The sequence below is a fragment of the Tachyglossus aculeatus genome, chromosome X1 (assembly GCF_015852505.1).
Source record: "Tachyglossus aculeatus isolate mTacAcu1 chromosome X1, mTacAcu1.pri, whole genome shotgun sequence".
Classification (NCBI taxonomy): domain Eukaryota; kingdom Metazoa; phylum Chordata; class Mammalia; order Monotremata; family Tachyglossidae; genus Tachyglossus; species Tachyglossus aculeatus.
This window is the reverse complement of record NC_052101.1, coordinates 134019165-134042963: the sequence shown is the minus strand read 5'-3', so window position 1 is coordinate 134042963 and position 23799 is coordinate 134019165. Positions and strand designations below refer to the sequence as shown.

The 23799-nt window shown below is 44.4% G+C and overlaps 1 protein-coding gene across 1 annotated transcript in view; it reads right to left on the bottom strand.

Annotated features, from left to right (window-relative positions):
• The window catches only part of NAE1 (NEDD8 activating enzyme E1 subunit 1), a 47488-nt gene that overhangs the window by 18461 nt on the left and 5228 nt on the right, over positions 1 to 23799 (bottom strand). The window contains exons 2-13 of the mRNA XM_038772754.1: positions 18370 to 18473; positions 18223 to 18283; positions 14853 to 14883; positions 13377 to 13448; positions 13005 to 13084; positions 11310 to 11419; positions 10440 to 10549; positions 9130 to 9192; positions 7911 to 7974; positions 7469 to 7560; positions 5133 to 5192; positions 4874 to 5007 (exon numbers count right to left, since the gene is read on the bottom strand). Of these exons, the coding sequence (XP_038628682.1) occupies positions 4874 to 5007; positions 5133 to 5192; positions 7469 to 7560; positions 7911 to 7974; positions 9130 to 9192; positions 10440 to 10549; positions 11310 to 11419; positions 13005 to 13084; positions 13377 to 13448; positions 14853 to 14883; positions 18223 to 18283; positions 18370 to 18473 (981 nt within the window). The remainder of the gene's footprint in view (positions 1 to 4873; positions 5008 to 5132; positions 5193 to 7468; positions 7561 to 7910; positions 7975 to 9129; positions 9193 to 10439; positions 10550 to 11309; positions 11420 to 13004; positions 13085 to 13376; positions 13449 to 14852; positions 14884 to 18222; positions 18284 to 18369; positions 18474 to 23799) is intronic.

Below are 23799 nucleotides of genomic sequence, written 5' to 3'. Positions count from 1 at the left end.
GCTCCTTGAAGGTGGGGATCATGTCAACCGACTATTGCACTGTACTCTCCCAAACACTTAGTATAGTGCTCTGCACACAAAAAGCACTCAATAGAGCACACTGACAGTCAAGAATCTAACAGTGGATGGAAACTCTAAAGGAAGAGATCACATAATGGTGACATTCAAGATACTTCTGAAATGGAGAGGTGAAGTCAGCAAGACAAAGGAAACTAACTTTAGGAAAGCCATTTTATCAGACTTAAGACATTGCTAGGATGTGCCCAATGGGCAGAAAGCCTAAGAGGCAAAGGTGTCCAGGAGAGTGAGCTGAGCAGGCTCAGGAACCAACCCTCGGGAAACTGAAAACACACCAGGGCACTCAAGTCCAGCTCACTTGATCCTTCCCAAAAATAATCATGTCAACAGTTGATCTCACACTTGCAGATAGGTTGAAGGGCACGTTAGAAGGGAGGGAAAACGGTGCCTAGTGAGCAGCGTTTGCTTCATTACATTTCACCATGATACTTAAGCAACTGGCAGATACTACTCGCCGAGCCGCTCCTATTTTGGAGAGCTCACTGAAGACCGTGGCTCCCACCTGAACCAAAGGCAAAAAAACGAAGACTGGTAACTGCAAACCCACCAGTGCCTGAACAGATACCCAAACCTGTCAAACTACCAATTTGCAACTGCCTCGAAAAGCCTAAACTCCAAGGAAAATAAGCAACATAGTTGACCAGGCTTCCTTGTTGGATTGGAGTGGACAGGCCTCGGAAAGAAGGCAAAACCAACGGAAAGGGTTTTGGACGGAGAGGAAAGGTGGGAGCACAACTGCTGAGGGCTAAGACTCAAAAAGGAGTGGCAGATGGCTCAGAATACAACCCGGGCCCAGGAGGCAGGAAGAGGGGCAGATTCAAGAGGTATTTGACCAAGGAGAGTCCGACCAGGCCGAAACCCCTGCGCTGAGCCCCAAATGACAGACCCGTGCCTAGGCTGCATCCTCATCCAGCCCAACAATAATAATAATGATGATGATGATGGTAATTGTTAAGCTCTTACTATGTGCCAAGCAGACAAGGCACCACCTTCCTCCCGGCCCTCAGCAGTTCCCAGGAAGCCCAAGATGGGAGAAGAGAGAAGCACAGAATGTGCCCCTGCTCTGACTGAAACCCCAGGGTGACCCCGCCTGCAGGTTTGAGAGCCATGGTCATGGGTCCTGGGGCTGTTGACTCTTAGCTAGCTTTACCGCTGGCCCCGAAACACGTTTTGAGAACATGAACGCCCATCACCCTCAGCTGCCGACACTTAGGAAGGGTGGAATAAACTGTAACGTGACGTAGGCTGCCTGGAAAAAAATGTACGAAGAAATTCAATAGGGACAAGTTTACGGTAGGCCCGTAGGGGCAAAAACAATAGCACCAATACATACTAGGGAAAGACGGGCAAATAGAGCAGAAAGAGATCGGGGGTTGCTGGCAACTACTAGTTGAATGATTCAACAACATAGTGCCGCTAGAAAAAAAAAATAAAGCAACGTGATCACAGATTGAATGTAGGACATACAAGAGACTGAAGGTCCCCCCTTCGCCCATCCCGACATTGGTCAAATCTTTGACTTCTGCACTAAGAACTTGTGCAGAAGAACCAACGATGGCACCGATGATCTGCGCCATGTACTCGCCCTTGCTTGTCCCTGCCCAGCGTGTTCCTGCTGGAGCACGGAATGGAAGGGCAGGTAGGAGGGTGGCACCTGGCAATGTCTGTACAGATTTATTATTCTATTTTACTTGTACATATTTACTATTCTATTTATTTTGTTAATGATGTGCATCTAGCTTTACTTCTATTTACTCTGATGACTTGACACCTGTCCACATGTTTTGTTTTGTTGTCTGTCTCCCCCTTCTAGACTGTGAGCCTGTAGTTGGGTAGGGACCGTCTCTATATGTTGCCAACTTGTACTTCCCAAGCGCTTAGTACAGTGCTCTGCACACAGTAAGCGCTCAACAAATACGACTGAATGAATGAATATGCATACCACAGTTTTGACATACAGGACTCGTCAGCGGCTGAAGTGACCGCAGTACAGTGCTGAACTATTAGTGCCATGGCCCAGCAGGCAGTTGCCCTGGTAGCCACCACTGCCTTCGCTGCCCACATTGCCCAGCACATTTTCAGGAGTCCCACTGGCCCCATCCACCCTGTCGAACACCATAGATAGTTCTTTGATCAGCAGCCTTCAACACTGATGGCCCAGTCTCAGCGGGCCTCCCTTCCTGTTTCACCCCACCCCTTGCAGGAAGGTGTGAGTCAGGTTTGGGGGGGAGGGGGGAGGGGGAGGATGTGCTCTAAAAGAATTACCAATACACTCACAAGAGTATTTAAATCATTATCTTTGCCCGTGAAATCTTTTTAAGTGTCAAATTACTTTTCACAATCAAAATTGTATTTGACTAACCTATCTGCTGCCAATCTCATAGCCATACAGAGCCCCTGAACCTATACCAAAGCAGAATCTACAGTCAGTTCTCCCGGCACGTGTGGTTGCATTGTGCATTTTGGCTCAGATGCTGAGAGGAATTAGGGAACATTCGTCTGACAACATGCATCTGCCATGATGGCAACATGATGCAATGTTGGAAGGAACAGTTTGAGAAGGAACGTGGCATTGCAGTGGGGGTACTGAAACCTGAGTTTTCCATAACAAGGGGCTCCTCCGAGTCTGAAGCAACTTTGTGTACTACATGTAGTACTAACAGTATTCATTAAGCGCTTACTGTGTGCAGAGCACTGTCCTAGGCACTGGGAAAGAATTCCTGAGCATTTGCTTCATGCTGAGCATGAGAGATGCCCACTCCACAGGGCCCACGGGAATGATGACCCCCACAGCTGGGTGAGCTGGACTCCTAGACTTGCTCATCCCAAGTCTCCAATAAGACCAGAGAGCCAGGGTGACCTAGTGGAAAGATCATGGGCTTTGGGCATCAGGAAATCTGAGTTCTAATCATGGCTCCACCAACTTGCCTGGTGTGTGATCTTGGGCAGCCACTTCACTTCTCTGGGCCTCAGTCCCCTCACCTACAAAAGGGGATAAAACATCCATTCTCCCTCTCTTTCAGCCTGCGGAGCCCATGTAGGAAAAGGACTGTGTTCAATCTGATTATTTTGCATGTACCCCAGTGTTTAACACCAAGTAAGCACTTAGGTAATCCCATTATCATCATTTCTAATTGGGGCTGAGAAGGCCCAAAATGGGGGTTGAGTTAGCTCTTTGAAGCCTGTTCCTTCCCAATCCCCAACCCTCCCATCCCTAAGATCCCTGCCCTCTTTTCACTCCCACACTCAAAACGAAAAGTTGGCACCTCTGCCGAGCACCAAGTGCAGGGATGAATGAAAAGTGCTTCTGGTTTAAATCACTGAACTTCCAAAGGGCTATGGAGAACCTAGAGGACCCAGAAAGGACTATGAAAATAACTGAGGTAGTGGACAAGAGATCCCATGAGGGAATCACATAGGAATTGGTTGTTGAGCCTCAGAAAGAGAAAGCTGAGGGGTGAACTATCTTCAAACCCAAGAAAGGTTGTCATGAGGTAGAGACTAGCGAGCTGTTCTCCACATACCCAGAATGAACTTTAAACAAAAGCAGGAAAGAACTTGGATGGACCTACAGCAGAATGTCCCGTCTGCCAGCCTGGCACAACCCTGACCCCAGACAACCGAGAGAGGATGTGAAATCTCCTCCACCACAAAAATCTTTGAGAAGAGAAGGTACATGCTGCTCCTGAACTGTTCAGTCACTAAACAGCCCAGAGGCCAGGAGCAGCATCAAAGGGCTGCTTGCAGTTTTATCTCCCTCCCCCAATTACAGCGTGAGCTCCCAGGGGGCTGGGAATGTGTATATCTTGTTTCTCCTGCTCTCTCACATGCACCTAGCACAGTGCTCTGCACACATTAAGCACTCAATAAAGAAGCAGTGTGGCTTAGTGGGTAGAGCACAGGCCTAGGAGTCAGAAGGACCTGGATTCTAATCCCAGCTCTGCCACACGTCTGCTGTGTGACCTTGGGCAAGTCACTTAACTTCTCTGGGCCACATTTCCCTCATCTGCAAAAAATGGGAATTTTTTGCAGATGAGTCCAATGTGGGATGGGGCTGTGTCCAACCTGATTAACTTGTATCTACCCCAGTGCTTAGAATAGTGCCTGGCACATAATAAGCACTTAACAAATACCATAATAATAACAATAATAATAGTATCACTATTATTAATATCACTGATGGAATAAATGACTGACTGACTGATTCAGCACTCTGCATCAATGTTGTGGACTGATCCACTGCTGCTGGTAAAGTGACCGGGCTTGCGAATTTGAAGAAAAGTTATTCGGAGAGGCTCAACAAAGAGAAAATGAATCTTAAAGCTTAGATATTTTTAGTCTATATACAGCCTCCACAAAGCACAAAGAAAACATGATTTGGTGTCACAAAATCTAATGAGTTACTTGCCCTAAAATAATATTCACATGTAGGATGCAGGCAGCTCTCACTTGTGGCTCCCTCAAAGTGAAACAACTTTCAAGAGGAATCTTACACCAATAGCTGAGAAAATAGTATACAGACATACTTGCAACGTTTGAAACAACTCCTTTCCTGTCTACTGTCACTGAATCTACATTATTCATTAATGCTTGACAACTTGTACTGTCCTTCCTCAAACAACTGTTGAGTCTTTCTTCTTAGAAATGCAGAACACCTCCTACATTCTGCTCAGACACTGAGGGAAGAAAGGGCAGGTTATTCTTGTCATTGTTGTCCTCTGCCTTGAAAAGGGGGAAATATTCCCAGAAGTTAACAGTTCCCATGGCCACACACAGCAACAGAATGGTTACTTACACATTTTGCAATTTGATAAATTTGTCAGAATCAGAGGTCATATCAGGAATTGTGCCTCGAACAGGTAAAGTTCCTTGACCTTCTTTAGCCACAAACTCCTTCACAGCTCGAGCTAAAATCCAAAAGGATGGAGTCTATAGGCAAAAATAACAAAAAAAAATCCCCACACCATTAAAATTGACATTCTATTCTGAAACACACCATTTTGGGCAACACTGACTTCAACATAAGGTCAGGAAGATTTCACAATTTGTATTACCTGCTTTGTAATAGTTAAGCAATGATCATCATTAAATATGTCTTCAATACTGCTTGGAATCTGTAAAGTAAGGGAGAATTCATTTCAATTTCACATGCAAGAATTCTTCTATGTTGAATGTACTGAATTATTTCCACAAAGATGCAGTCTTGCAAGTATAATACTTTGTGCAATCCTAATCTCTTTGATCCTTTCATTCAACAAAGGTAGGGGTGAGGGATGGGGAGGGGCCCAAAAAAGGAGAGAGTAATTCTACTTCCCTACCTTCCCCAGCACCAACTGGCCTGCATTAGCTAAACATCGATTATTAGTGGTGCACCTAAGGTTAAATCGTACTTCATCTAATTTTACCTAGCGAAACTTCAGGAGCTGAAAAGAAATAGGAGGCTCATGCAAGACCAATTTTTTGGCCTTTGACAAGCTTCTCCACCTCAGTGACCCCAGAAATAATTGCATACTGGCGTCTTGGTCCAGGACGCTCAAACACAACCTAGCAGGAAACATATTACACTCAGGGCCACCGCAACTTGAGGGGGGCTGAATTCTTGGATTAGTTTTACTTCAGGAGAGTCCTGTTCATGAGCCAAGATTGTCACTGGCTGTCTAGACCCAAGAATATAATTTGATCCAGTTATCCAGGCAGTGTGCTGCTGCTGCTGCTACTAATAACAATAATAATAATGATAATTATTATTATTCTTATTACTGTGGTATTGGTTAAGTTCTTACTATATGCCACGCACTGAACTAAGCCCCAAAGTAGATATAGTATAAGCAGAACTGACACAGTCCCTGTCCCACATTGGGCTCACAGTCCATGGGGGAGAGGGAACAGATTGACAATCCCCATTCTATGGATGAGGAAACTGATCCTCACAGAGAAGTCACCCAGAGCCACACAGCAAGCAACTGGCACAGTGGGATTACAACGCAGGACCTCTGACGCCCAAGCCCATACTCTTTCCACTAGGCCACATTGCTTCTCTACAAAGAGTGAGGGAAGCAGCGTGGCTCAGTGGAAAAAGCCCGGGCTTTGGAGTCAGAGGTCATGGGTTCAAATCCCAGCTCCGCCGCTTGTCAGCTGTGTGACTTTGGGCAAGTCACTTCACTTCTCTGGGCTTCAGTTATCTCATCTGGAAAATGGGGATTAAGATTGTGAGCCCGACATGGGACAACCTGATCACCCTGTTTCCTCCCCAGCGCTTAGAACAGTGCTTTGCACATAGTAAGCGCTTAACAAATACCAAAATTATTATTATTATTATCAAGGACACCACCACATCCAAGGCATCTTTGCAGGCAGAATCTGGTGTCAGGTTTCAATCCAAAGAGCAGTGTCTCTGAGCTTTTCCAATAATAATAAATAAATACAAACAAAAGAAAATCACAATTAAAAAACCCAAGATCTAAATTTGGTATTAAAACCTTATCGAATTTGGCTCTGCGCTGGCCTGATCAGGCCCCAAGGGCTCATGACCTGTAGGTTGTTGGCGGGGAGGGAGGGAGGCACCCAGCCTGTGCAGACTCCATTGTGTGGAGCACCAAGACTGCAGGTCAGCCACACACTAATGGACAGAACAGCAACAGAAGTGTCATTTTAAAACATAAACAGGACTAATGCTTTGGGATAAATGGCCATTGAAAAATTGGAATTTAGTCTAACACCTGTGACTTTACATTGATTAAGCAACTCCATCTGGACCCAGCTCGATGGTGGGAAGGGCTAGAAGCCCTAATATGCTGGCTGCAGTTTGGGTTTGAGGATCATGGCACGTGACAATCAAGTCACTCATAAGGGCTGTGGCTTGGAAAGCTAAACTTTTTCAGCGTTGGGTCCCCACCACAGGGAATCCACACAGCCCTCAACCAATTTCTGGCTAACTTACAAAACCAGGGTTCATTCATTCAATCACATTTATTGAGCGCTTACTGTGTGCAGAGCACTGTACTAAGTGCTTGGGAAGTACAAATAGGCAACATATAGAGACAGTCGGGCTCACAGTCTAGAAGGGGGAGACTGACAACAAAACAAAACAAGTAGACAGGGTTCTAGCCAGAGCAGTGTTTGCCGATGACGCAGCCTATAATGAGCCTCCTTAGAACAGGGATCCAGTCTGAAGACTCCAAATACCTATCAGCAACTGTCACTCTGACGAAGAGGCTTGAAAATTCAGCTTTCCTTGCTAAGCTCCTTGTGGGCAAGCAACAGGTCTGCCAACTCTGCTGGAGTGTACTCTCCCAGGTGCTTAGTCCAGTGCTCTGCACACAGTAAGTGCTCAATAAATACCAGACTGACTGATTATAAAATGAAATCACTTCTGCTCTATTTTTATTACCTTAGTCGTACCCAATGCTGTGTTCACATTTTTAATAGCCTCTTCAAAGTTTTCTTCATCTTCTGCAATTCCACTGTCATTTTTTAGAATCCCTGTTTGGTACACAAGGAGAGGATTATTTCCTAGTCACCTTACCTCTTTTCCTCCCATCTTGCATTCTCCTAAGTCGGTGTTTGAGGATTTTTCTGGGCCCTCTAAATGGACATAACTAAATGCTCTATGGGGTCATGGCACTGAAACCACAGTCAAATTCGTACAAAAGATGATTTGTGGAAAATCATACTTCCTCTCCCCATCGGGTAAGGTCATTAAAAGCTGCAAACTTTTAGGCAACTGTTTTTCTTTGCTTCAGGCCACAGCCCAGCCACAACAAAAAGGGGCTTGAGCACAGCTCTTTCCAATCAGCACCATCTGCATCTACAGATCCCGTGTACATTATTACCTCGTCTGATCAAATCTCTGAAGGCTTCTTTTTCCTTGTAGGTTTTAGGCATCTGGCCATTCTTCTACATGCATTGTTTGAAAGAAAAACCAAACATAAAATTATACGAACTCAAAACATCTCAGAATTCAGAACACAAATCTTCCCAATTTCTATAGCCCACGTAAGTGATTTCATGGTAAACATGGGCCATTGTTTTTCAAAAACCAAGAAACCATGGGATGAAACTGAAAGGGTCATTTTTAACATAAGCAGGTCAAGTCCTCTGTCAGCCATTCCCCAGACTGTGAGCCCGTTGTTGGGTAGGGACCATCTCTATATGTTGCCAACTTGTACTTCCCAAGCACTTAGTACAGTGCTCTGCACACAGTAAGCACTCAATAAATATGACTGAATGAATGAATCTTCAGAATTTACATTCATGCAGGCTCATCATCTCTTCTACTAGTACTTTTTGGGGACTAATAATAATCATAATGATGGTATTTGTTAAGCGCTTACTATGTGCCAAGCACTGTTGTAAGCACTGGGGTAAATACAAGGTAATCAGTTTGTCCCATGTGGGGCTCACAGTCTTAATCCCCATTTTACAGATGAGGTAACTGAGGCACAGAGAAGTGACTTGCCCAAAGTCACGCAGCTGATAAGTGGCAGAGCCAGGATTAGAACCCACAACCTCTGACTCCCAAGCCTGTGCTCTTTCCACTAAGCCACGCTGCTTCTCTAATAATGATTAATGACTAATAATAATAATGACTAATAATGATTACAGTAGTGATATTTGTTAAGCACGTACTACGTGCCAAGCACTGTACTAAGCTCTGGGGGAGATACAAGATAGTTCGGTTGGACATAGTCCCTGCCCCAAAGGTGGCTCACAGCCTTAAAGAGGTCAGAGAAAAGGAATTTAAATTCCCATTTTACAGATGTGGACACTGAGGACCAGAAAAGTGAAGTGAGTTGCCCAAGGTCACAGAGCAAGTGGGTGGCAGAGAGGGATTAGAACTCAGGTCCTCTGATTCCCAGGCCCTGGCTCTTTTCACAGGGCCACACTGCTTCTCAAAAACCAAAATCTACTTCTTAAAAGGGACCATTGGATGAAAACACTAAAAGCAAAATCCCTTAAAAAAAAAAGAGAGAGGAAAATCCCATAGAACTTTGCAAAATGCTTTCGAACAAATGGAAAAATATTACAATAGACAGGTATAAAAGGACATACCTCCCTGGTCCACTGGTCAAGATACTTAGCTATGATCACAATCCAAGGAGTGTGACTATGGTCCTAAAAGCAATGTAATAAGCAAGTCATAAAGTCCAGTAAAAGCAAGCAAGTCATTTTTCCCTGGTTCATTTGCATCCTACCCCATACTTCCAAAATAATGCTAGCTTTCATGTGCATTTTTCTGAGTTCAAAGAGTTTCTTAGGTATTTTTAAGAGACCATAATTTGTCTGTAAAGTACTGCTAGGCATTTTTATCCGTATTTTCCAAAAGGGTCAACCGAGTGGAATGGCAGAGTGACTTTCCATAGGGCACATGTGAATCAGTGAGGAAAACACTTGAACTCTCTCAATTCCAGACACATCTTGGCCCCCAGTCCAGTGCTCCAACAGCACGTTTTCCCAAACCTCCAATAGCCCTTGGTGATTTTCATTTGAATTCACATGACTTCCCAGGAGAGAACATAAAAGTTCATAGAGTAATCATTATAGTACTTATCAAGTATTTAGTTACTAGGTGATATAACTGCAAAATTCACACGACCTTGAAGGATAGATTCGAAACATGGAAACTGGGAAACTGTGTGCTGTGTCCCATTCCCCAGCCCATCCCTAACTATGCCTCTCAGTGACGCAATGCATATCACTGGGCCCAGGAGAGAGTCTGGAGGGCTCAGAGCAAACCATCACCATTACCGCAAACACAACTCAGGCAAGGCCCCACTGGTGGCAGGACACACTGAAATTTCTCTCTTAACTACTGGTGTCTGAGCCATGCTCACCCACATGGTAAGGAGCTAGAAAAGGGGCCCGACTGTATTTACCTGGGCCCAGTGTGCAAGTGATATTCTCTTCATATTCTCTCTCTCACAAACATACACACACACACACACCGATAATAATAATCATAATAATAATAATTATGGTATTTGTTCAGCGCTTACTATGTGCCAGGCACTGGACTAAGTGTTGAGGTGGAAACAAGCAAATCGGGTTGGACACAGTTCCTGTCCCACATGGGGCTCACAGACTTGCTCAAGGTCACAAAGTAGACAAGTGGAAGAGTCAGGATTAGAACTCACAACCGACAGCAGCATTACCTTCAAACCAAAGGAGAGTTCTGCTACTACAAAATCCCAGGAGTACTCCACTGCCCCTCTGGCAAACCTCAATGTACTCAACTGACACAAACCACAGTCGCTCACAGAAAGCCACCTTCCAGGAAAATTTAGCAATCCAACCCAAAATCCTCTTTAAAAAACCATTAGTTTTAGTTTCTCTTGAGAGCAAAATAGAATAATAATGCCAACCTTTCTTTCCATAGAGTCCAAGTCATAAGACTGAATATGATCTCTCAGCTCAGGAAATGGCTTATCCAGCCTTAGGTCTTCTAACGCATTGTCTGGATGGGATTCTATAACTGTCAAATCAATACAGTATTTAAACATACAAAAGGAGAAGAAACCTGTATACACCACCAGACCAGAGTGGTTGGCTTTTTAAGAGGATAGATAGTCCTTTATTCCTCCCACATACAGCCTGAAATAAGGTTGATCATGAGAAATCAACTCCTCTTCTCTTATTAAGAATATGTGCATGCCCATATGCTGTGACTACACCAAGTTCAAAAACAAACTGCAGTTTAACAGAAGAGAAGCAACAACAAAATTTTAATTTTTAAACATTTTTCTGGGAACAAAGCATCTTTCAGGTTACTGAAAGTAAAAAGCTTAAATTCCTAGGAAGCAGTAGTTAAGTTTAATCAAACTATATAAACCCCAAAGATTTGTGTGTCAAACACTCCGTAATGTTGACCAAAAATAATCGCATTTATTAAGTGCTTATTTTGTACTAGGCATGGGGATAGGGAAATACAAGGTTATCAAATCAGACACAGTCCCTGTCTCACAATGGGCTTATGTATGGTCTTATCCCCATTTCACAGAGGAGGAAACTGAAGCCCAGTGAGGTTCCGTAACTTGTCCAAGGTCATACAGCAGGGTAATGGTATAGTTGGGACTAGAACCTGAATCTCCTGACTCCCAGTCCCAAGCTCCCTCCTCCAGGTTATGTTGCTTCCCTAGGGTTTAATGTTGATAATATGGTTAAAACTCACCTAAATTCTGGTAAATTCATAAACATTAGAAAATAAAACTAGAGGAGTTGATTTTGTTTTTTACCTGGATGTTCTTTTATAACAATCCTCATATATCCAATTAGTCCATACGTCCTACAGACTAAGAAGGGGATGCAGGCATTCCACAGAATTTCAGCTAAATGCAGTAATGTACTGTAAAAGAAAACAAAATAAACCAACACTGAAAACCCAACAAATACGCGCTGTAGTGTTCAAGCTGTTCATTCACCTATCTCTAACCTTCCATTCTGTTTTTCCTCTTGACTGTAAATAATTTTGTGTCCACCTCCCCCATTACAGTATAAGCACCTTGAGGGCAGGGATTGTCTTTCACTTCTACTGTACTCTCCTAAGCGCTCAATAGAGTGGTCTGGGCATAGTAGGTGCTCAATGAATACCACTGACTGATTTTCCACTGAGTTCTCCTAGAATGCAGTTCTCCTGACAAATCCCGTGATAAGGAAAACTCATGTTACAGTATGTACGCCTTGATCTGCAACCTGCCCATGTACACAACTGTTTCTCCTGACAACATATGTCCTAGCCAAACACATATACCCCATCAGAAGAATATTCTCCAACTATCTGATGGCACTGTACCCAAAACACATAGTGAAAACACACACTATAGGAGACCTAACCGTGACTCGAATGAAAGATGGAACTGCTTCCACTAAACAAGGCCAGAATAATGTCCTATGAAAATGTAGTTCATTATTTTATACCTACTTATGGAAATTTCTATGTCTACAGGAAAAAGAAACAGCAACAAGTGCTATTGATAAACACAATCTTGTACACTTAAAAGAAATAACAACCCCTTTCTCTATCAGAACAAGGAGGAGGTGGCCTAAGTTACCAGAGTCCAGAAGGCCCCCTAGCCTGTCTTGATGAGCCTGTCTTGACTGGCCCACCCAATCACTCAATGGTGTTTACTGAGCGTTTACTCTGTGAAGGCCACTGTACCAAGTGCTCGGGAGAGCAAAACTTCTGTGGTCCTTGCCCTCAATGGGCTTCCAATCCAGTGGGAGAGACCGACATGAAAATGAATTGAACGTAATAATAAGAATAATAATAATAGTATTTGTTAAGCACTTACTATGTGCCAAACATTGTTCTAAGCACTGGGGGAGATACAGGGTAATCAGGTTATCCCATGTGGGGCTCACACTTTTCGTCCCCATTTTACAGAGAAATTAAGTGACTTGCCCAAGGTCACACAGCAGACAAGTGGCAGAGGCGGGATTAGAACCCACGACCTCTGACTCCCAAGCCTGGGCTCTTTCCACTAAGCCACGCTGCTTCTCTGAGGAAGTGAGTATAAGGATCTGTATATAAGTGCTGCAGGAGTGGAGGTGGCGAGTATCTAAGTACAAAGGGAGTAAAGACTCAAGAACATAGGTGACACAGTAAGCAGGGAAATAACAGATTTGTCAAGGAAGGCTTTCTGGAGGAGATAGGATTTCAGTAGGGCTCTGCCGAATGTCAAGGGTGAGGGCGTTCCAAGCAGGAGAAAATGTTCCAGGCAGTGAAATGTTCTATTATTGAAAAAAGACAACAGACTCAGAGATGGGAAGAAGCTACCCAGGCCAAGGGTAGGTTGGGACAGTAGGGGCTCCGGGCAATGTCTGTCTGGTTTTCCTTGAGTAAATCCTTCCCCTTTCCCTGGCTGTCACCATCAAGGACTTAATTGCCATTCACAGGGCAGTTTATGACACACGGCATTGTGGAAATTTACCTTTCTGAAAGTTGAGTTGCAACCACAATGTTAAAACTACAGAAAAATGCAGAATTGCTGTCCAGAAGTTTTTCTGGGCTCTAAAGAAAAGAAGGGGGGAAAAATTTCATTTCACATTCACATTTAGAAAAGCAAAAATAATTTTAAATGATTTTGGGGAAAACACAGCACTGCAGATATCCTAAAGTATAGTTAATTCGTATAAATGACCCCTCAGGATTAAAATGCAAAATCCTAGATCCTGTAACTCCAACAATTACCCACTGCACAAATTTCCAAGTTTCAACTCTGCATGCCTAGAGCAGTCTAGACAGCTTTGGAAATGGATAACTGGTTGACTTCAGAGCTGGTGCTATTCAAAGGGGTTTGTACCTCTTCCACAAAATTTCCGGAGACATCACTATTTAACTCTTGCAACAGTTCCATGACTGCCTGAGCCCGATTCTGTTTTGAAACATATAAAGCATCTGAGTTAGACAATATCCAGTTACAATGCTAACAACTTAAAATGCCATTTTCCTGCTTTATTCATCTTATTTGCAGTTCACCTCCTATAGAAATTCAGTCCTCCTCCTAAATTTCCCATCTCAGTGGAGGTCCCCACCAACCTCCCCATTCTAGGTGCTCAGAACCTTGGTGTCATCTACTCCTCACTGTCTTTCAACTTCCACATTTGGCTTCCATTAAATCCTGCCAGTTTTTCCTCCATGATATTTCTTGCCCTCCCCACCCAAATGGCCACCACACTGGTCCCAGGTTTTCATCATCTCCTGACTACAGACTTCTCACTGGCAGACCTCCCTGCTTCTGCCTTCTCCCCTTCTCGGTCTCTGCTACACTATCCCACCTGGCTCATTTTTCTAAATCGTCTTTGGCACGCACTTCTCAATACCTCAAGTTATCCATCTCTCTCCGCATCAAACCAGAAACTCTGGACCACTGGCTTCAAAGGTGTCCACCAGCAGATCTACTCTCACCACCTGCTCCTCCCCACCTCGCACTTTCAACCTCTCAATGGGCCTCACTCTTGCCACGCCCACATTCAGCCCCGGGCTCACACCCTTCTCCATGCCTTGGACTCTCTCCTCCTCCAAATCCGCCAGACCACAACTCTACCCAGCTTCAAACCCTCCTGAAATCCCACCTCCTCCTGGAAACCTTCCCCAATTAAAGTCCACCACCCCAAATGATGTCATCTAAAAATCTACTTTCGCACACACATGAACAGAGAGGTATCCTTAGGACTCATATTTATGTCAATCTACATATTCTACATTTATTCATTCAGTTATTCCTTAATCTATCTTTTCTTAATCTTGCTACTCTAGTTGTATCCTTACCTTTCTTTTGGCTCCCACTCATTGTAACCAATTTTTCCGTCTGGCCTCTTCATTATATTGTAAGCTCCTTGGGGACCTGGACCAAGGATTTTACCTTTATTGTACTAGCCCAGGCTCTGAGGGGCTCAGCAAACACTACTGAATGATATTCCTATGATGCAATACTTCCCCTATGAAGTTATTAATATGTCATTATGGAGCTGGGATCATCTCTCTTTAAATCCACATTTCAAACTGGCAATTGACCCATAGTATAAAAATTTAGAAACCTCTGCCGCACTGAAGAAACATACAGTGTATTTTGAAAAACCAATCCCCAAATCCCTACCAAGAGGTAATATGGAAATTTTTTGATCTTCAAATCTCTTTGCCCTCGTTAATTCATAAATGTGCTGTGATTCCATTTTCTTCCTTTCAAACTAGTGCAAAGGTCCTTGAGAGTCAAAGGGTTTCAATCAAGAGAAAACAGATAACTGGATATCACACTGATCAAAGACTGGGGTCTTACCTTGCCAATACTGCTTCTTTGAAGAAAAAAACTAAAGATGACAGATAAAGAAAAACAAATTAACCCCAAGAAGTTTCACTGTAGTGCAAAATACAGTATATGTAATTGACGACAACTTTCACAAGGAAGGGATGGTAATCTTATATCAAAACTACATATAATTGTAAGCCAACTACCCTGGCCTCTTTTGAAGAAGCAGGCAGAGTGCTCGGTCTCCTCAGACGTGCTCTGCAGGATCCCACTGACCAATGGGAGTGGACTGGGCCTGCGACCGAGAGGCAAACACATGCTGACCAGTTCAACATTTTCCTGAGGAAAATACCGCCCTAAGGCTGTATTCTGCCAAACAGGATATGGAGTTGAAAGCAGGGTGACAGAGAAAAAGGTTAAGAGAGGGAAAGAGGTGACAGAGAAAAAGAGAGGGAAGCTGGCCCAATAAATGTACAGACCCACAGAAATAGGTAGATGGAAATGCAAAGATAGACAGTGAGACAAAAAAAAAAGGGCCCAAACAGATAAAAGGAAAAAATAAACATATAGAGAAGCAGCATGGCTCGATGGAAAAAGCACGGGCTTGGGAGTCAGAGGTCATTGGTTCTAATCCCAGTTCCCCCATATGTCTGCTGTGTGATCTTGGGCAAGTCACTTAACTTCTCTGAGCCTCAGTTCCCTCATCCGTAAAATGGGGATTAAGACTGTGAGCCCCACGTGGGACAACCTGATCACCTTGTATCCCCCCCAGCACTTAGAACAGTGCTTTGCACATAGTAAGCGCTTAACAAATGCCATCATTATTATTATTATTATTATATAGAACTAGGAGGACAGAGGAAAAGGAAGATGAGGAGAGAAGGAAACAAATAAGAGGAAAGGGACAGTTAGTAAAAGGGGAAGAAGGACAACAATAAAAGAGAATTATGTGATTCATGTCTAAAACCAAACTTCTTACCTTTCCACCCAAACCCTGTCCTCCCCCAGACTTTCCCTTTACCGTACACAACACCAACACTTTCGTCTCACAAGCCCGTAACAACGGCATTATCTGACTCATCCCTTTCATTTAACCCGCACATTCAGTCTGTCACCAAATCCTGTCAGCAATACTTGAACATTTCTAAAATCCACCCCTTCCTTTCCACCCAAACTGCTAGCACACTGATCCAAGCACTTACATCCCACCTTGACTACTGCAACAGCCTCTTCGTTGACCTCCCTGCCTCCCGTCTCTCCCCTCTCCAGTTCCTACTTTGTTCTCCTGCCCAGAACATTGTTCTAAAAAAAAATAACCGTTGTGGGCAGGGATTGTCTCTATTTGTTGCTGAATTGTACTTTCCAAGAGCTTAGTAGAGTGCTCTGCACACAGTAACTGCACAATAAAAACTACTGAAATACCCCTTCCTTTCTCTCCCCCTCGTCCCCCTCTCCATCCCCCCATCTTACCTCCTTCCCTTCCCCACAGCACCTGTATATATGTATATATGTTTGTACATATTTATTACTCTATTTATTTATTTATTTATTTTACTTGTACATATCTATTCTATTTATTTTATTTTCTTAGTATGTTTGGTTTTGTTCTCTGTCTCCCCCTTTTAGACTGTGATCCCACTGTTGGGTAGGGACTGTCTCTATATGTTGCCAACTTGTACTTCCCAAGCACTTAGTACAGTGCTCTGCACACAGTAAGCGCTCAATAAATACGATTGATGATGATGATGATGATGATGATGATGATGAATGAACTCAGTCCACATCTCCCTCTCCTCAAAAGCCTTCAATGGTTGTCCACCCACCTCAGCATCAACAAAAACTCCTGTTGGTTTTAAAGCACTCATTTGGCTCTACCCCTCCTATCTTTCCTCCTTGATCTACTATGACCCAGCACATAACACTTCACTCTTCTATCACCAAGACCCTAACAGAACCGCGATATTCTCACTGCTGACCTCTTGCCCACATCCTCCCTCTGACTTGGGAGTTCCCTCCCCCTGCACATCCGACAGACCACTTCTTTCCCAATCTTCAAAATCCTTCTAAAATCACATCTCTTCCAAGAGGCCTACCCTAAACCCTCACTTCTGCATCACCTATACATCTGGGTGTGTACCCCTTAAAGCACTATGATAGTCAGCCCTCCCCTAGCTCCACAGCATTTATGGATATACTCACCTACAACTTATTTTAACGTCTGTCTCCCTGCCACCCTAGTCCCTAGGCTCCTTGTGAGCATGGATTGTGTCTATCTATTGCATTGTACTCTCCCAAGTGCTTAGTAGAGTGCTCTGCACACAGTAAGCTCTCAATAAATACCACTGATTGATTGACTTCCTTTACTCCAGACAAGAACGTGGATTTCTGCTGGTTCCTAGAGGAAGAAATTGAATTCCAAATTGAAACTTTTCCTCCAGAATCAATGGTATTTACTGAACACAGTGTGTGCACAGCACAGTACTAAGCGCTTGGGAGGGAACAATACAGCAAAGTTGGAAAACACGTTGCCTGCCCGTTAGGGGCTTACAATCTAGTGAGAGAGACACAATAAAATAAATTACAGCTGGGGGAAGCAACACAATATAAGGAAATGGACATGAGTGTTTTGGGGGTGGGGTGAGTATCAAAGTGTTTAGGATGTATGGATACAAGTGTTTGTGTGACACAGAAAAGAGGGAGAAAAGGGTGGGGAAATTAGAGGTTACTCAGTGCAAGCTTCCTGGAGGAGGTGTAATTTTAGTAACACTTTGAAGATGAGGAGAGTGGTGGTACGTCAGATGTGAAAGGGGAGGGAGGGGATGAGCAAAGGACCAATGGCAAAGGAGATGAGATTGAGGCACAGTCAGTAGGTTGGTTATAGAAGAGTGAAGTGTATGGGCTGGGTTGTAGTGAAAGGATAGTGAGTGAGGATAGGTAGGAGGGAAAGAGCTCAGACAAGAATTGCTTTGAAGCACTGATTGGCTGATTGGCAGAGGGAGAGCTGTTTTAGGGGAGCATATCCTCAAAACTAAATTATCCACCACATATGTTGGATATTATAGGAAAAATCAGATACAAAGAGGACTAGGCTCTAGGTGTCTTTGACTTGGCCCTTACGAAGCAACTGAAGCCTGTGAAAGCTTTCCTACCATTCCCCAATCTTACCTCCCAGAAATGAAGTTTAGATTTCCTTGGCAATTCAGCGAAAGCTGAAACCTACTGACCTTGAAAGCATCATACAAAGCCATTTTTAAAACTTATAATTTTCTTCAGATCTATACACACATTGCTTATCGTTAACTAGTTTTTCACAACTGCCAAGATTTGGGATATCAGTGAAATTTAAATCTGAAACAAACATGCCTCTAAATATGCATAGCTTGGAAAGAATGAAACCTACTTATTTCCAACATCTTCTCCGCTGACTTGATTTCCATCAATAATTGTGTATGAGCCAATACCTTGGAGACAAAACAAAAGATGTCAAAAACATATATTTCTAATTTGAAATGTAAAACTAACCACATATAGAACTCACACGTATTACCTGGCAAGATTAAATTTTTAAGAATCTCCGTTCCTGTTGCTGTTGCATTTATCAGGCAGACATGAGCAGATTCCAAAGCCTCTTGTCCATGATCACCCCACAACCTGTGAAAGAAGTAATCAACCAATAGTGACGTAAAGGATAGAGCATGGGACTGGCAGTCAGAAAGTAGTGGGTTCTAATCCCAGCTCTGCCACAACTGCTGTGTGACGTTGGGCAAGTTACTTTGCTTCTCTGTGCCTCAATTACCTCATCTGTAAAATGGAGATTGAGACTGTGAGCCCCAGGTGGGACAGGGACTGTGCCTAACCTGATTTGTCTGTATACACCCCAGTGCTAAGTACAGTTCCTGGAACACAGTAAGCACTTATCAAACACCACAATTATAATGATTATCAAGCATCTACTGTGTGTACTAAGTGCTTGTGAGACCAAACAGAAGGAGAAGATATAATACATGTCCTTTAAGTCTTTGAAACTTAATGGGGAGACAGACACTAAATAAATAAGAGTTAGGAAGAAGAGAAGATTGGAAAGATGACTAATAGCATGAGTAAGTGCTTAAACAGTAGAGTGTTTAAGTCAATAGGTACAAAAGTTCTTTGGGAGATTCTGAGCGCGTAAGTGCTGAGAAGATAGGTGGGAGGATATGACTGGGGAGAAGACCAAATCAGTAAGGAATGGCACCTGGAGCAGGAAGGATTTCAGAAGGGCTTTGAAGATGGGAAGAGCTGTGATCTGGTAGATCTGATGGAGAAGAGGGAGAGCTCCAGGCAGGAGGAAGGGCATTGACACAGGTCAAAAGCAGAAGGAATACACTTTCAACACTTGAAAAAGCATCTTGAGGCAAGCACAATTTAGGGAGCACGCCCACTACCACTGATGGTATTTAATAAATGTTTACTCTGTGCCAGGCATTGTGCTAAGAGCTGGGCTAGATACAAGATAATCAGATGAGACAGTCCTTGCCCCACACAGGGCTCAGTCTAAGGGAGAGGGAAAGCAAGGATCTTATCCCCATTTTACAGATGAGCAAATGGAGGCCCAGAGGTAACTTGCCAAAGGTCATCAAGAAGGTCAGCAGAGGAGACTGCACTAGAACCTTGGCTTCATTCACCTCACCTCTCTCCTGACAACCCAGTCCGCACACTTCTATCCTCCCCTGGTTCTCCTCATCTCTTTCTCTTATCTCTTTCATTCTCAGTCGCCTTTGTGGGTTTCTCCTCTGCCTCCCACCCCCTAACTACAGGGGTCCCTAAAGGTTCGGTTCTCCCTTGGAGAACTCATTCACTCCCATGGCTTCAACTACCACCTCTATGCAGATGGTCCCCAAATCTATATCTCCAGCCATGATCTCTCTCCCTCCCTCCAGCCTCGCATCTCCTCCTGCCTTCAAGACATCTCTACTTGGATGTCCTCCCATCACCTCAAACTTAACATGCCCAAAACAGAGCTCCTTATCTTTCCACCTAAACCCTGTCCTCCCCATCCTTCCTATCACTGTAGACGGCACCACCATCCTTCCTGTCTCATAAGCCCATAACCTTGGTGTTATAAGAGAAGCAGCATGGCTCAGTGGAAAGAGCCCGGGGTTTGGAGTCAGAGGTTAGGGGTTCAAATCCCGGCTCCACCAACTGTCAGCTATGTGACTTTGGGCAACTCACTTCTCTGTGCCTCAGTGACCTCATCTGTAAAATGGGGATTAAGACTGTGAGCCCCCCGTGGGATAACCTGATCACCTTGTAACCTCCCCAGTGCTTAGAACAGTGCTTTGCACATAGTAAGTGCTTAATAAATACCATTATTATTATTATCCTTGACTCCTCTCTCATTCAACCCACATATTCAATCCATCATTAAATCCTGTCAGTCCCACCTTCACAACATCGCTACAATCCACCCTTTCCTCTCTATCCAAACAGCTACCACATTAATAACAATAATAATAATAATAATAGTATTTGTTAAGCGCTTACTATGTGCCAAGCACTGGGGGAGATACAAGGTAATCAGGTTGTCCCACGTGGGGCTCACTGTCTTAATACTCATTTTATTGAGGTAACTGAGGCACAGAGAAGTGACTTGCCCAAGGTCACACAGCTGACAAGTGACGGAGCCGGGATTAGAACCCATGACCTCTGACTCCCAAGCCCGTGCTCTTTCCACTGAGCCACGCTACTTCTCTACTAGTTATGGTATTTGTTAAGCACTTACTATGTGCCAAGCACTGTTCTAAGCAATGGGGTAGATACAAAGTAATCAGGTTGTCCCACGTGGGGCTCAAAGTCTCAACCCCCATTTTACAGATGAGGTAACTGAGGCACAGAGAAGTTAAGTGACTTGCCCAAGGTCACACAGCAGACAAGTGGCAGAGGCGGATCAGAAGCTACGACCTCTGACTCCCAAGCCCGTGCTCTTTCCACTGAGCCTTGCTGCTTCTCTAATAGTTATGGTATTTAAGCGCTTACTCTGTGCCAAGCACTGGTCTAAGCGCTGGGGTAGATACAAAGTGATCAGGTTGTCCCACGTGGGGCTCAAAGTCTCAACCCCCATTTGCAGATGAGGTAACTGAGGCACAGAGAAGTTAAGTGACTTGCCCAAGGTCACACAGCAGACAAGTGGCAGAGGTGGGATCAGAAGCCACAACCTCTCACTCCCAATCCCATGCTCTTGCCACTAGGTCATGCTGCTTCTGTCACTCATCCTATTCCACCTAGATTACTGCATCAGCCTCCTTGCCGACTGCCCAGCCCTCTGTCTCTCCCTACTCCAGTCCATATTTCACTCTGCAGCTGGGATCATTTTCCTACAAAAATGTTCAGGACATGTCACCTCACTCCTCAAAAAACTCCAGTGGTTGCCCATCCACCTCTGCATCAAACAAGAACTCCTCACCATGGGCTTTAAAGCACTCCATCACCTTGTCCCCTCATACCTTTCATTCATTCAACTGTATTTATTGAGCACTTACTGTGTGCAGAGCACTGTACTAAGCACTTGGGAAGGACAAGTTGGCAACACATAGAGATGGTGCCTACCCAACAATGGGCTCACAGTCTAGATGGGGGAGACAGACAACAAAACATGTGGACAGGTGTCAAGTCATCAGAATAAATAGAAGTAAAGCTAGAGAAGCAGCTTGGCTCAGTGGAAAGCGCATGGGATTTGGAGTCAGAGGTCATGGGTTTAAATCCCGGCTCTGCCCATTGTCAGCTGTGTGACTTTGGGCATGTCACTTAACTTCTCTGTGCCTCAGTTCCCTCATCTGTAAAATGGGGATTAAGACTGTGAGCCCCACGTGGGACAACCTGATCACCTTCTATCCTCCCCAGCACTTTGAACAGTGCTTTACACATAGTAAGTGCTTAGCAAATGCCATCATTATTATTATTATTAAAACAAACTACCTCACCTCACTTCTCTCCTACAACCCAGGCTGCACACTTCGCTTCTCTAGTGGCCCCTGGCCCACCTCCTGCTTCCGGCCTGGAATGCCCTCTCTCCTCAAACCTGATCGACAGTTACTCTCCCCTCCTTACCTTCAGAGCCTTGTTGACAGTACATCATCATCATCATCATCATCAATCGTATTTATTGAGCGCTTACTATGTGCAGAGCACTGTACTAAGCGCTTGGGAAATACAAATTGGCAACATATAGAGACAGTCCCTACCCAACAGTGGGCTCATAGTCTAAAAGGGGGAGACAAAGAACAAAACCAAACATACTAACGAAATAAAATAAATAGGATAGATATGTACAAGTAAAATAAATAAATAGAGTAATAAATATATACAAACATATATACATATATACATCGTATATATGTACATCGTACATCGATGTACATCGTCTCTAGGAGGCCTTCCCAGACTAAGCCCACTTTTCCTCATCCCCCACTCCCTTCTGCGTCGCCCTGACTTGCTCCTTTTGCTCTTCCCCTGATCCCAGCCCCACAGCACTTATGTACACAGCTGTAATTTTATTTATTTGTATTGATTTGTCTCCCCCCACCAGACTGTGAGCTCACTGTGGGCAGGGAACGTTACTGTTTATTGTTATACTGTACTTTCCCAAGTGCTTAGTACAATGCCCTGCACACAGTAAGCATTTAATAAATACAGTTGAATGAATGAATGAGTGAATAAATGGTGCTAACCTTCTCACTGTGCCTCAGTCTCACGTCTCTTGCCATCGACTCCTAGCTCACGTCCTGCCTCTGGCCTGGAACACCCTCCCTCCTCTAATCCAACAAATACTCTCCCCTACTTCAAAGCCTTATTGAAGGCATATCTCATCCAAGAGGCCTCCCCAGACTAAGCCACTTTTCCTCATCTCCCACTCCCTTCTGCATCGTCCTGACTTGCTCCCTTTGCTCTCCCCCACCCTCTGCGGCCCCATAGCACTTATGTACACATTTGTAATTTTAATTTGTCTTGATGTCTGTCTCCCCACTCTAGACTGTAAGTCTGCTGTGGGCAGGGAATGTTTATTGCTGTACTGTACTCTCCCAAGTGCTTAGTACAGTGCTCTGCACAGAGCAAGCACTCAGTTACTATGATTGAATGAATGAATGAACCCAGGTCCCCTGACTCACCATCCCATGCTCTTTCCACCATGCCACGCTGCCTCTATTCAGTAACTTGTCACAGGAAGCTGATCGTCAACTGCTGTGGTGTAAGGGCTTGCCATAGGGTGGCAGGGAGGAGAGGGAAGGGGGGGAAAGAGGCAGAGCCATGGGGCAGGAAAGGTGGCAAGGGCAACAGTCAGAACTAGTGGGCCATGGAGAACTTGGGAGAGGCGAGGTCGGAGGAGTGGCAAGAGACGTAGCTGAGAGGGAGCCAAGTCTGCCAGTCACTGCTCCCAGAAACTGCCCAGTGTCAGTCCTCTTCCTGGTCATCTGCTGTTTATCAGAGGGATGGCCAACATGGCAAGTTAAAATGGATCAGAGTGCAGTCTGGTACAGCCTCACTCTCAAGGAACAACACGCTAAGCTTTCCCTACTCCTGGTCATACCTGCATCCCAGGCACCTTCTCCTGATGCTCCCTTCCTGCACCGCAGGACTAATAAGCAACTCAGAGTGTGAGGAAAGGAACCAGGAAGAATACATGCCTCTTTCATCACTTTACAACCTGGCGAGCCACACTCTCACACCACCTAGTTTGGCAACCTCTAAGAAAGGGCAATCGAAGGCAATCAATTAGTAGCGTTTATTAAGCACCTAATGGGGGCAAAGCACTTTGGAGAGTCCCTCAAGGAGTTCACAATCCTCTCCTCAACTCTCCCAACGTTGTTGACATCACTATCCTCCCTGCCTCACAAGCCTGCAACCTTGGCATTAACCTCAAATGCTCTCTCCCACTCAAACAGCATATCCAGTCACTCATCAAATCCTGCCAGGTCCAATAAAATCAATTATATTTATTGAG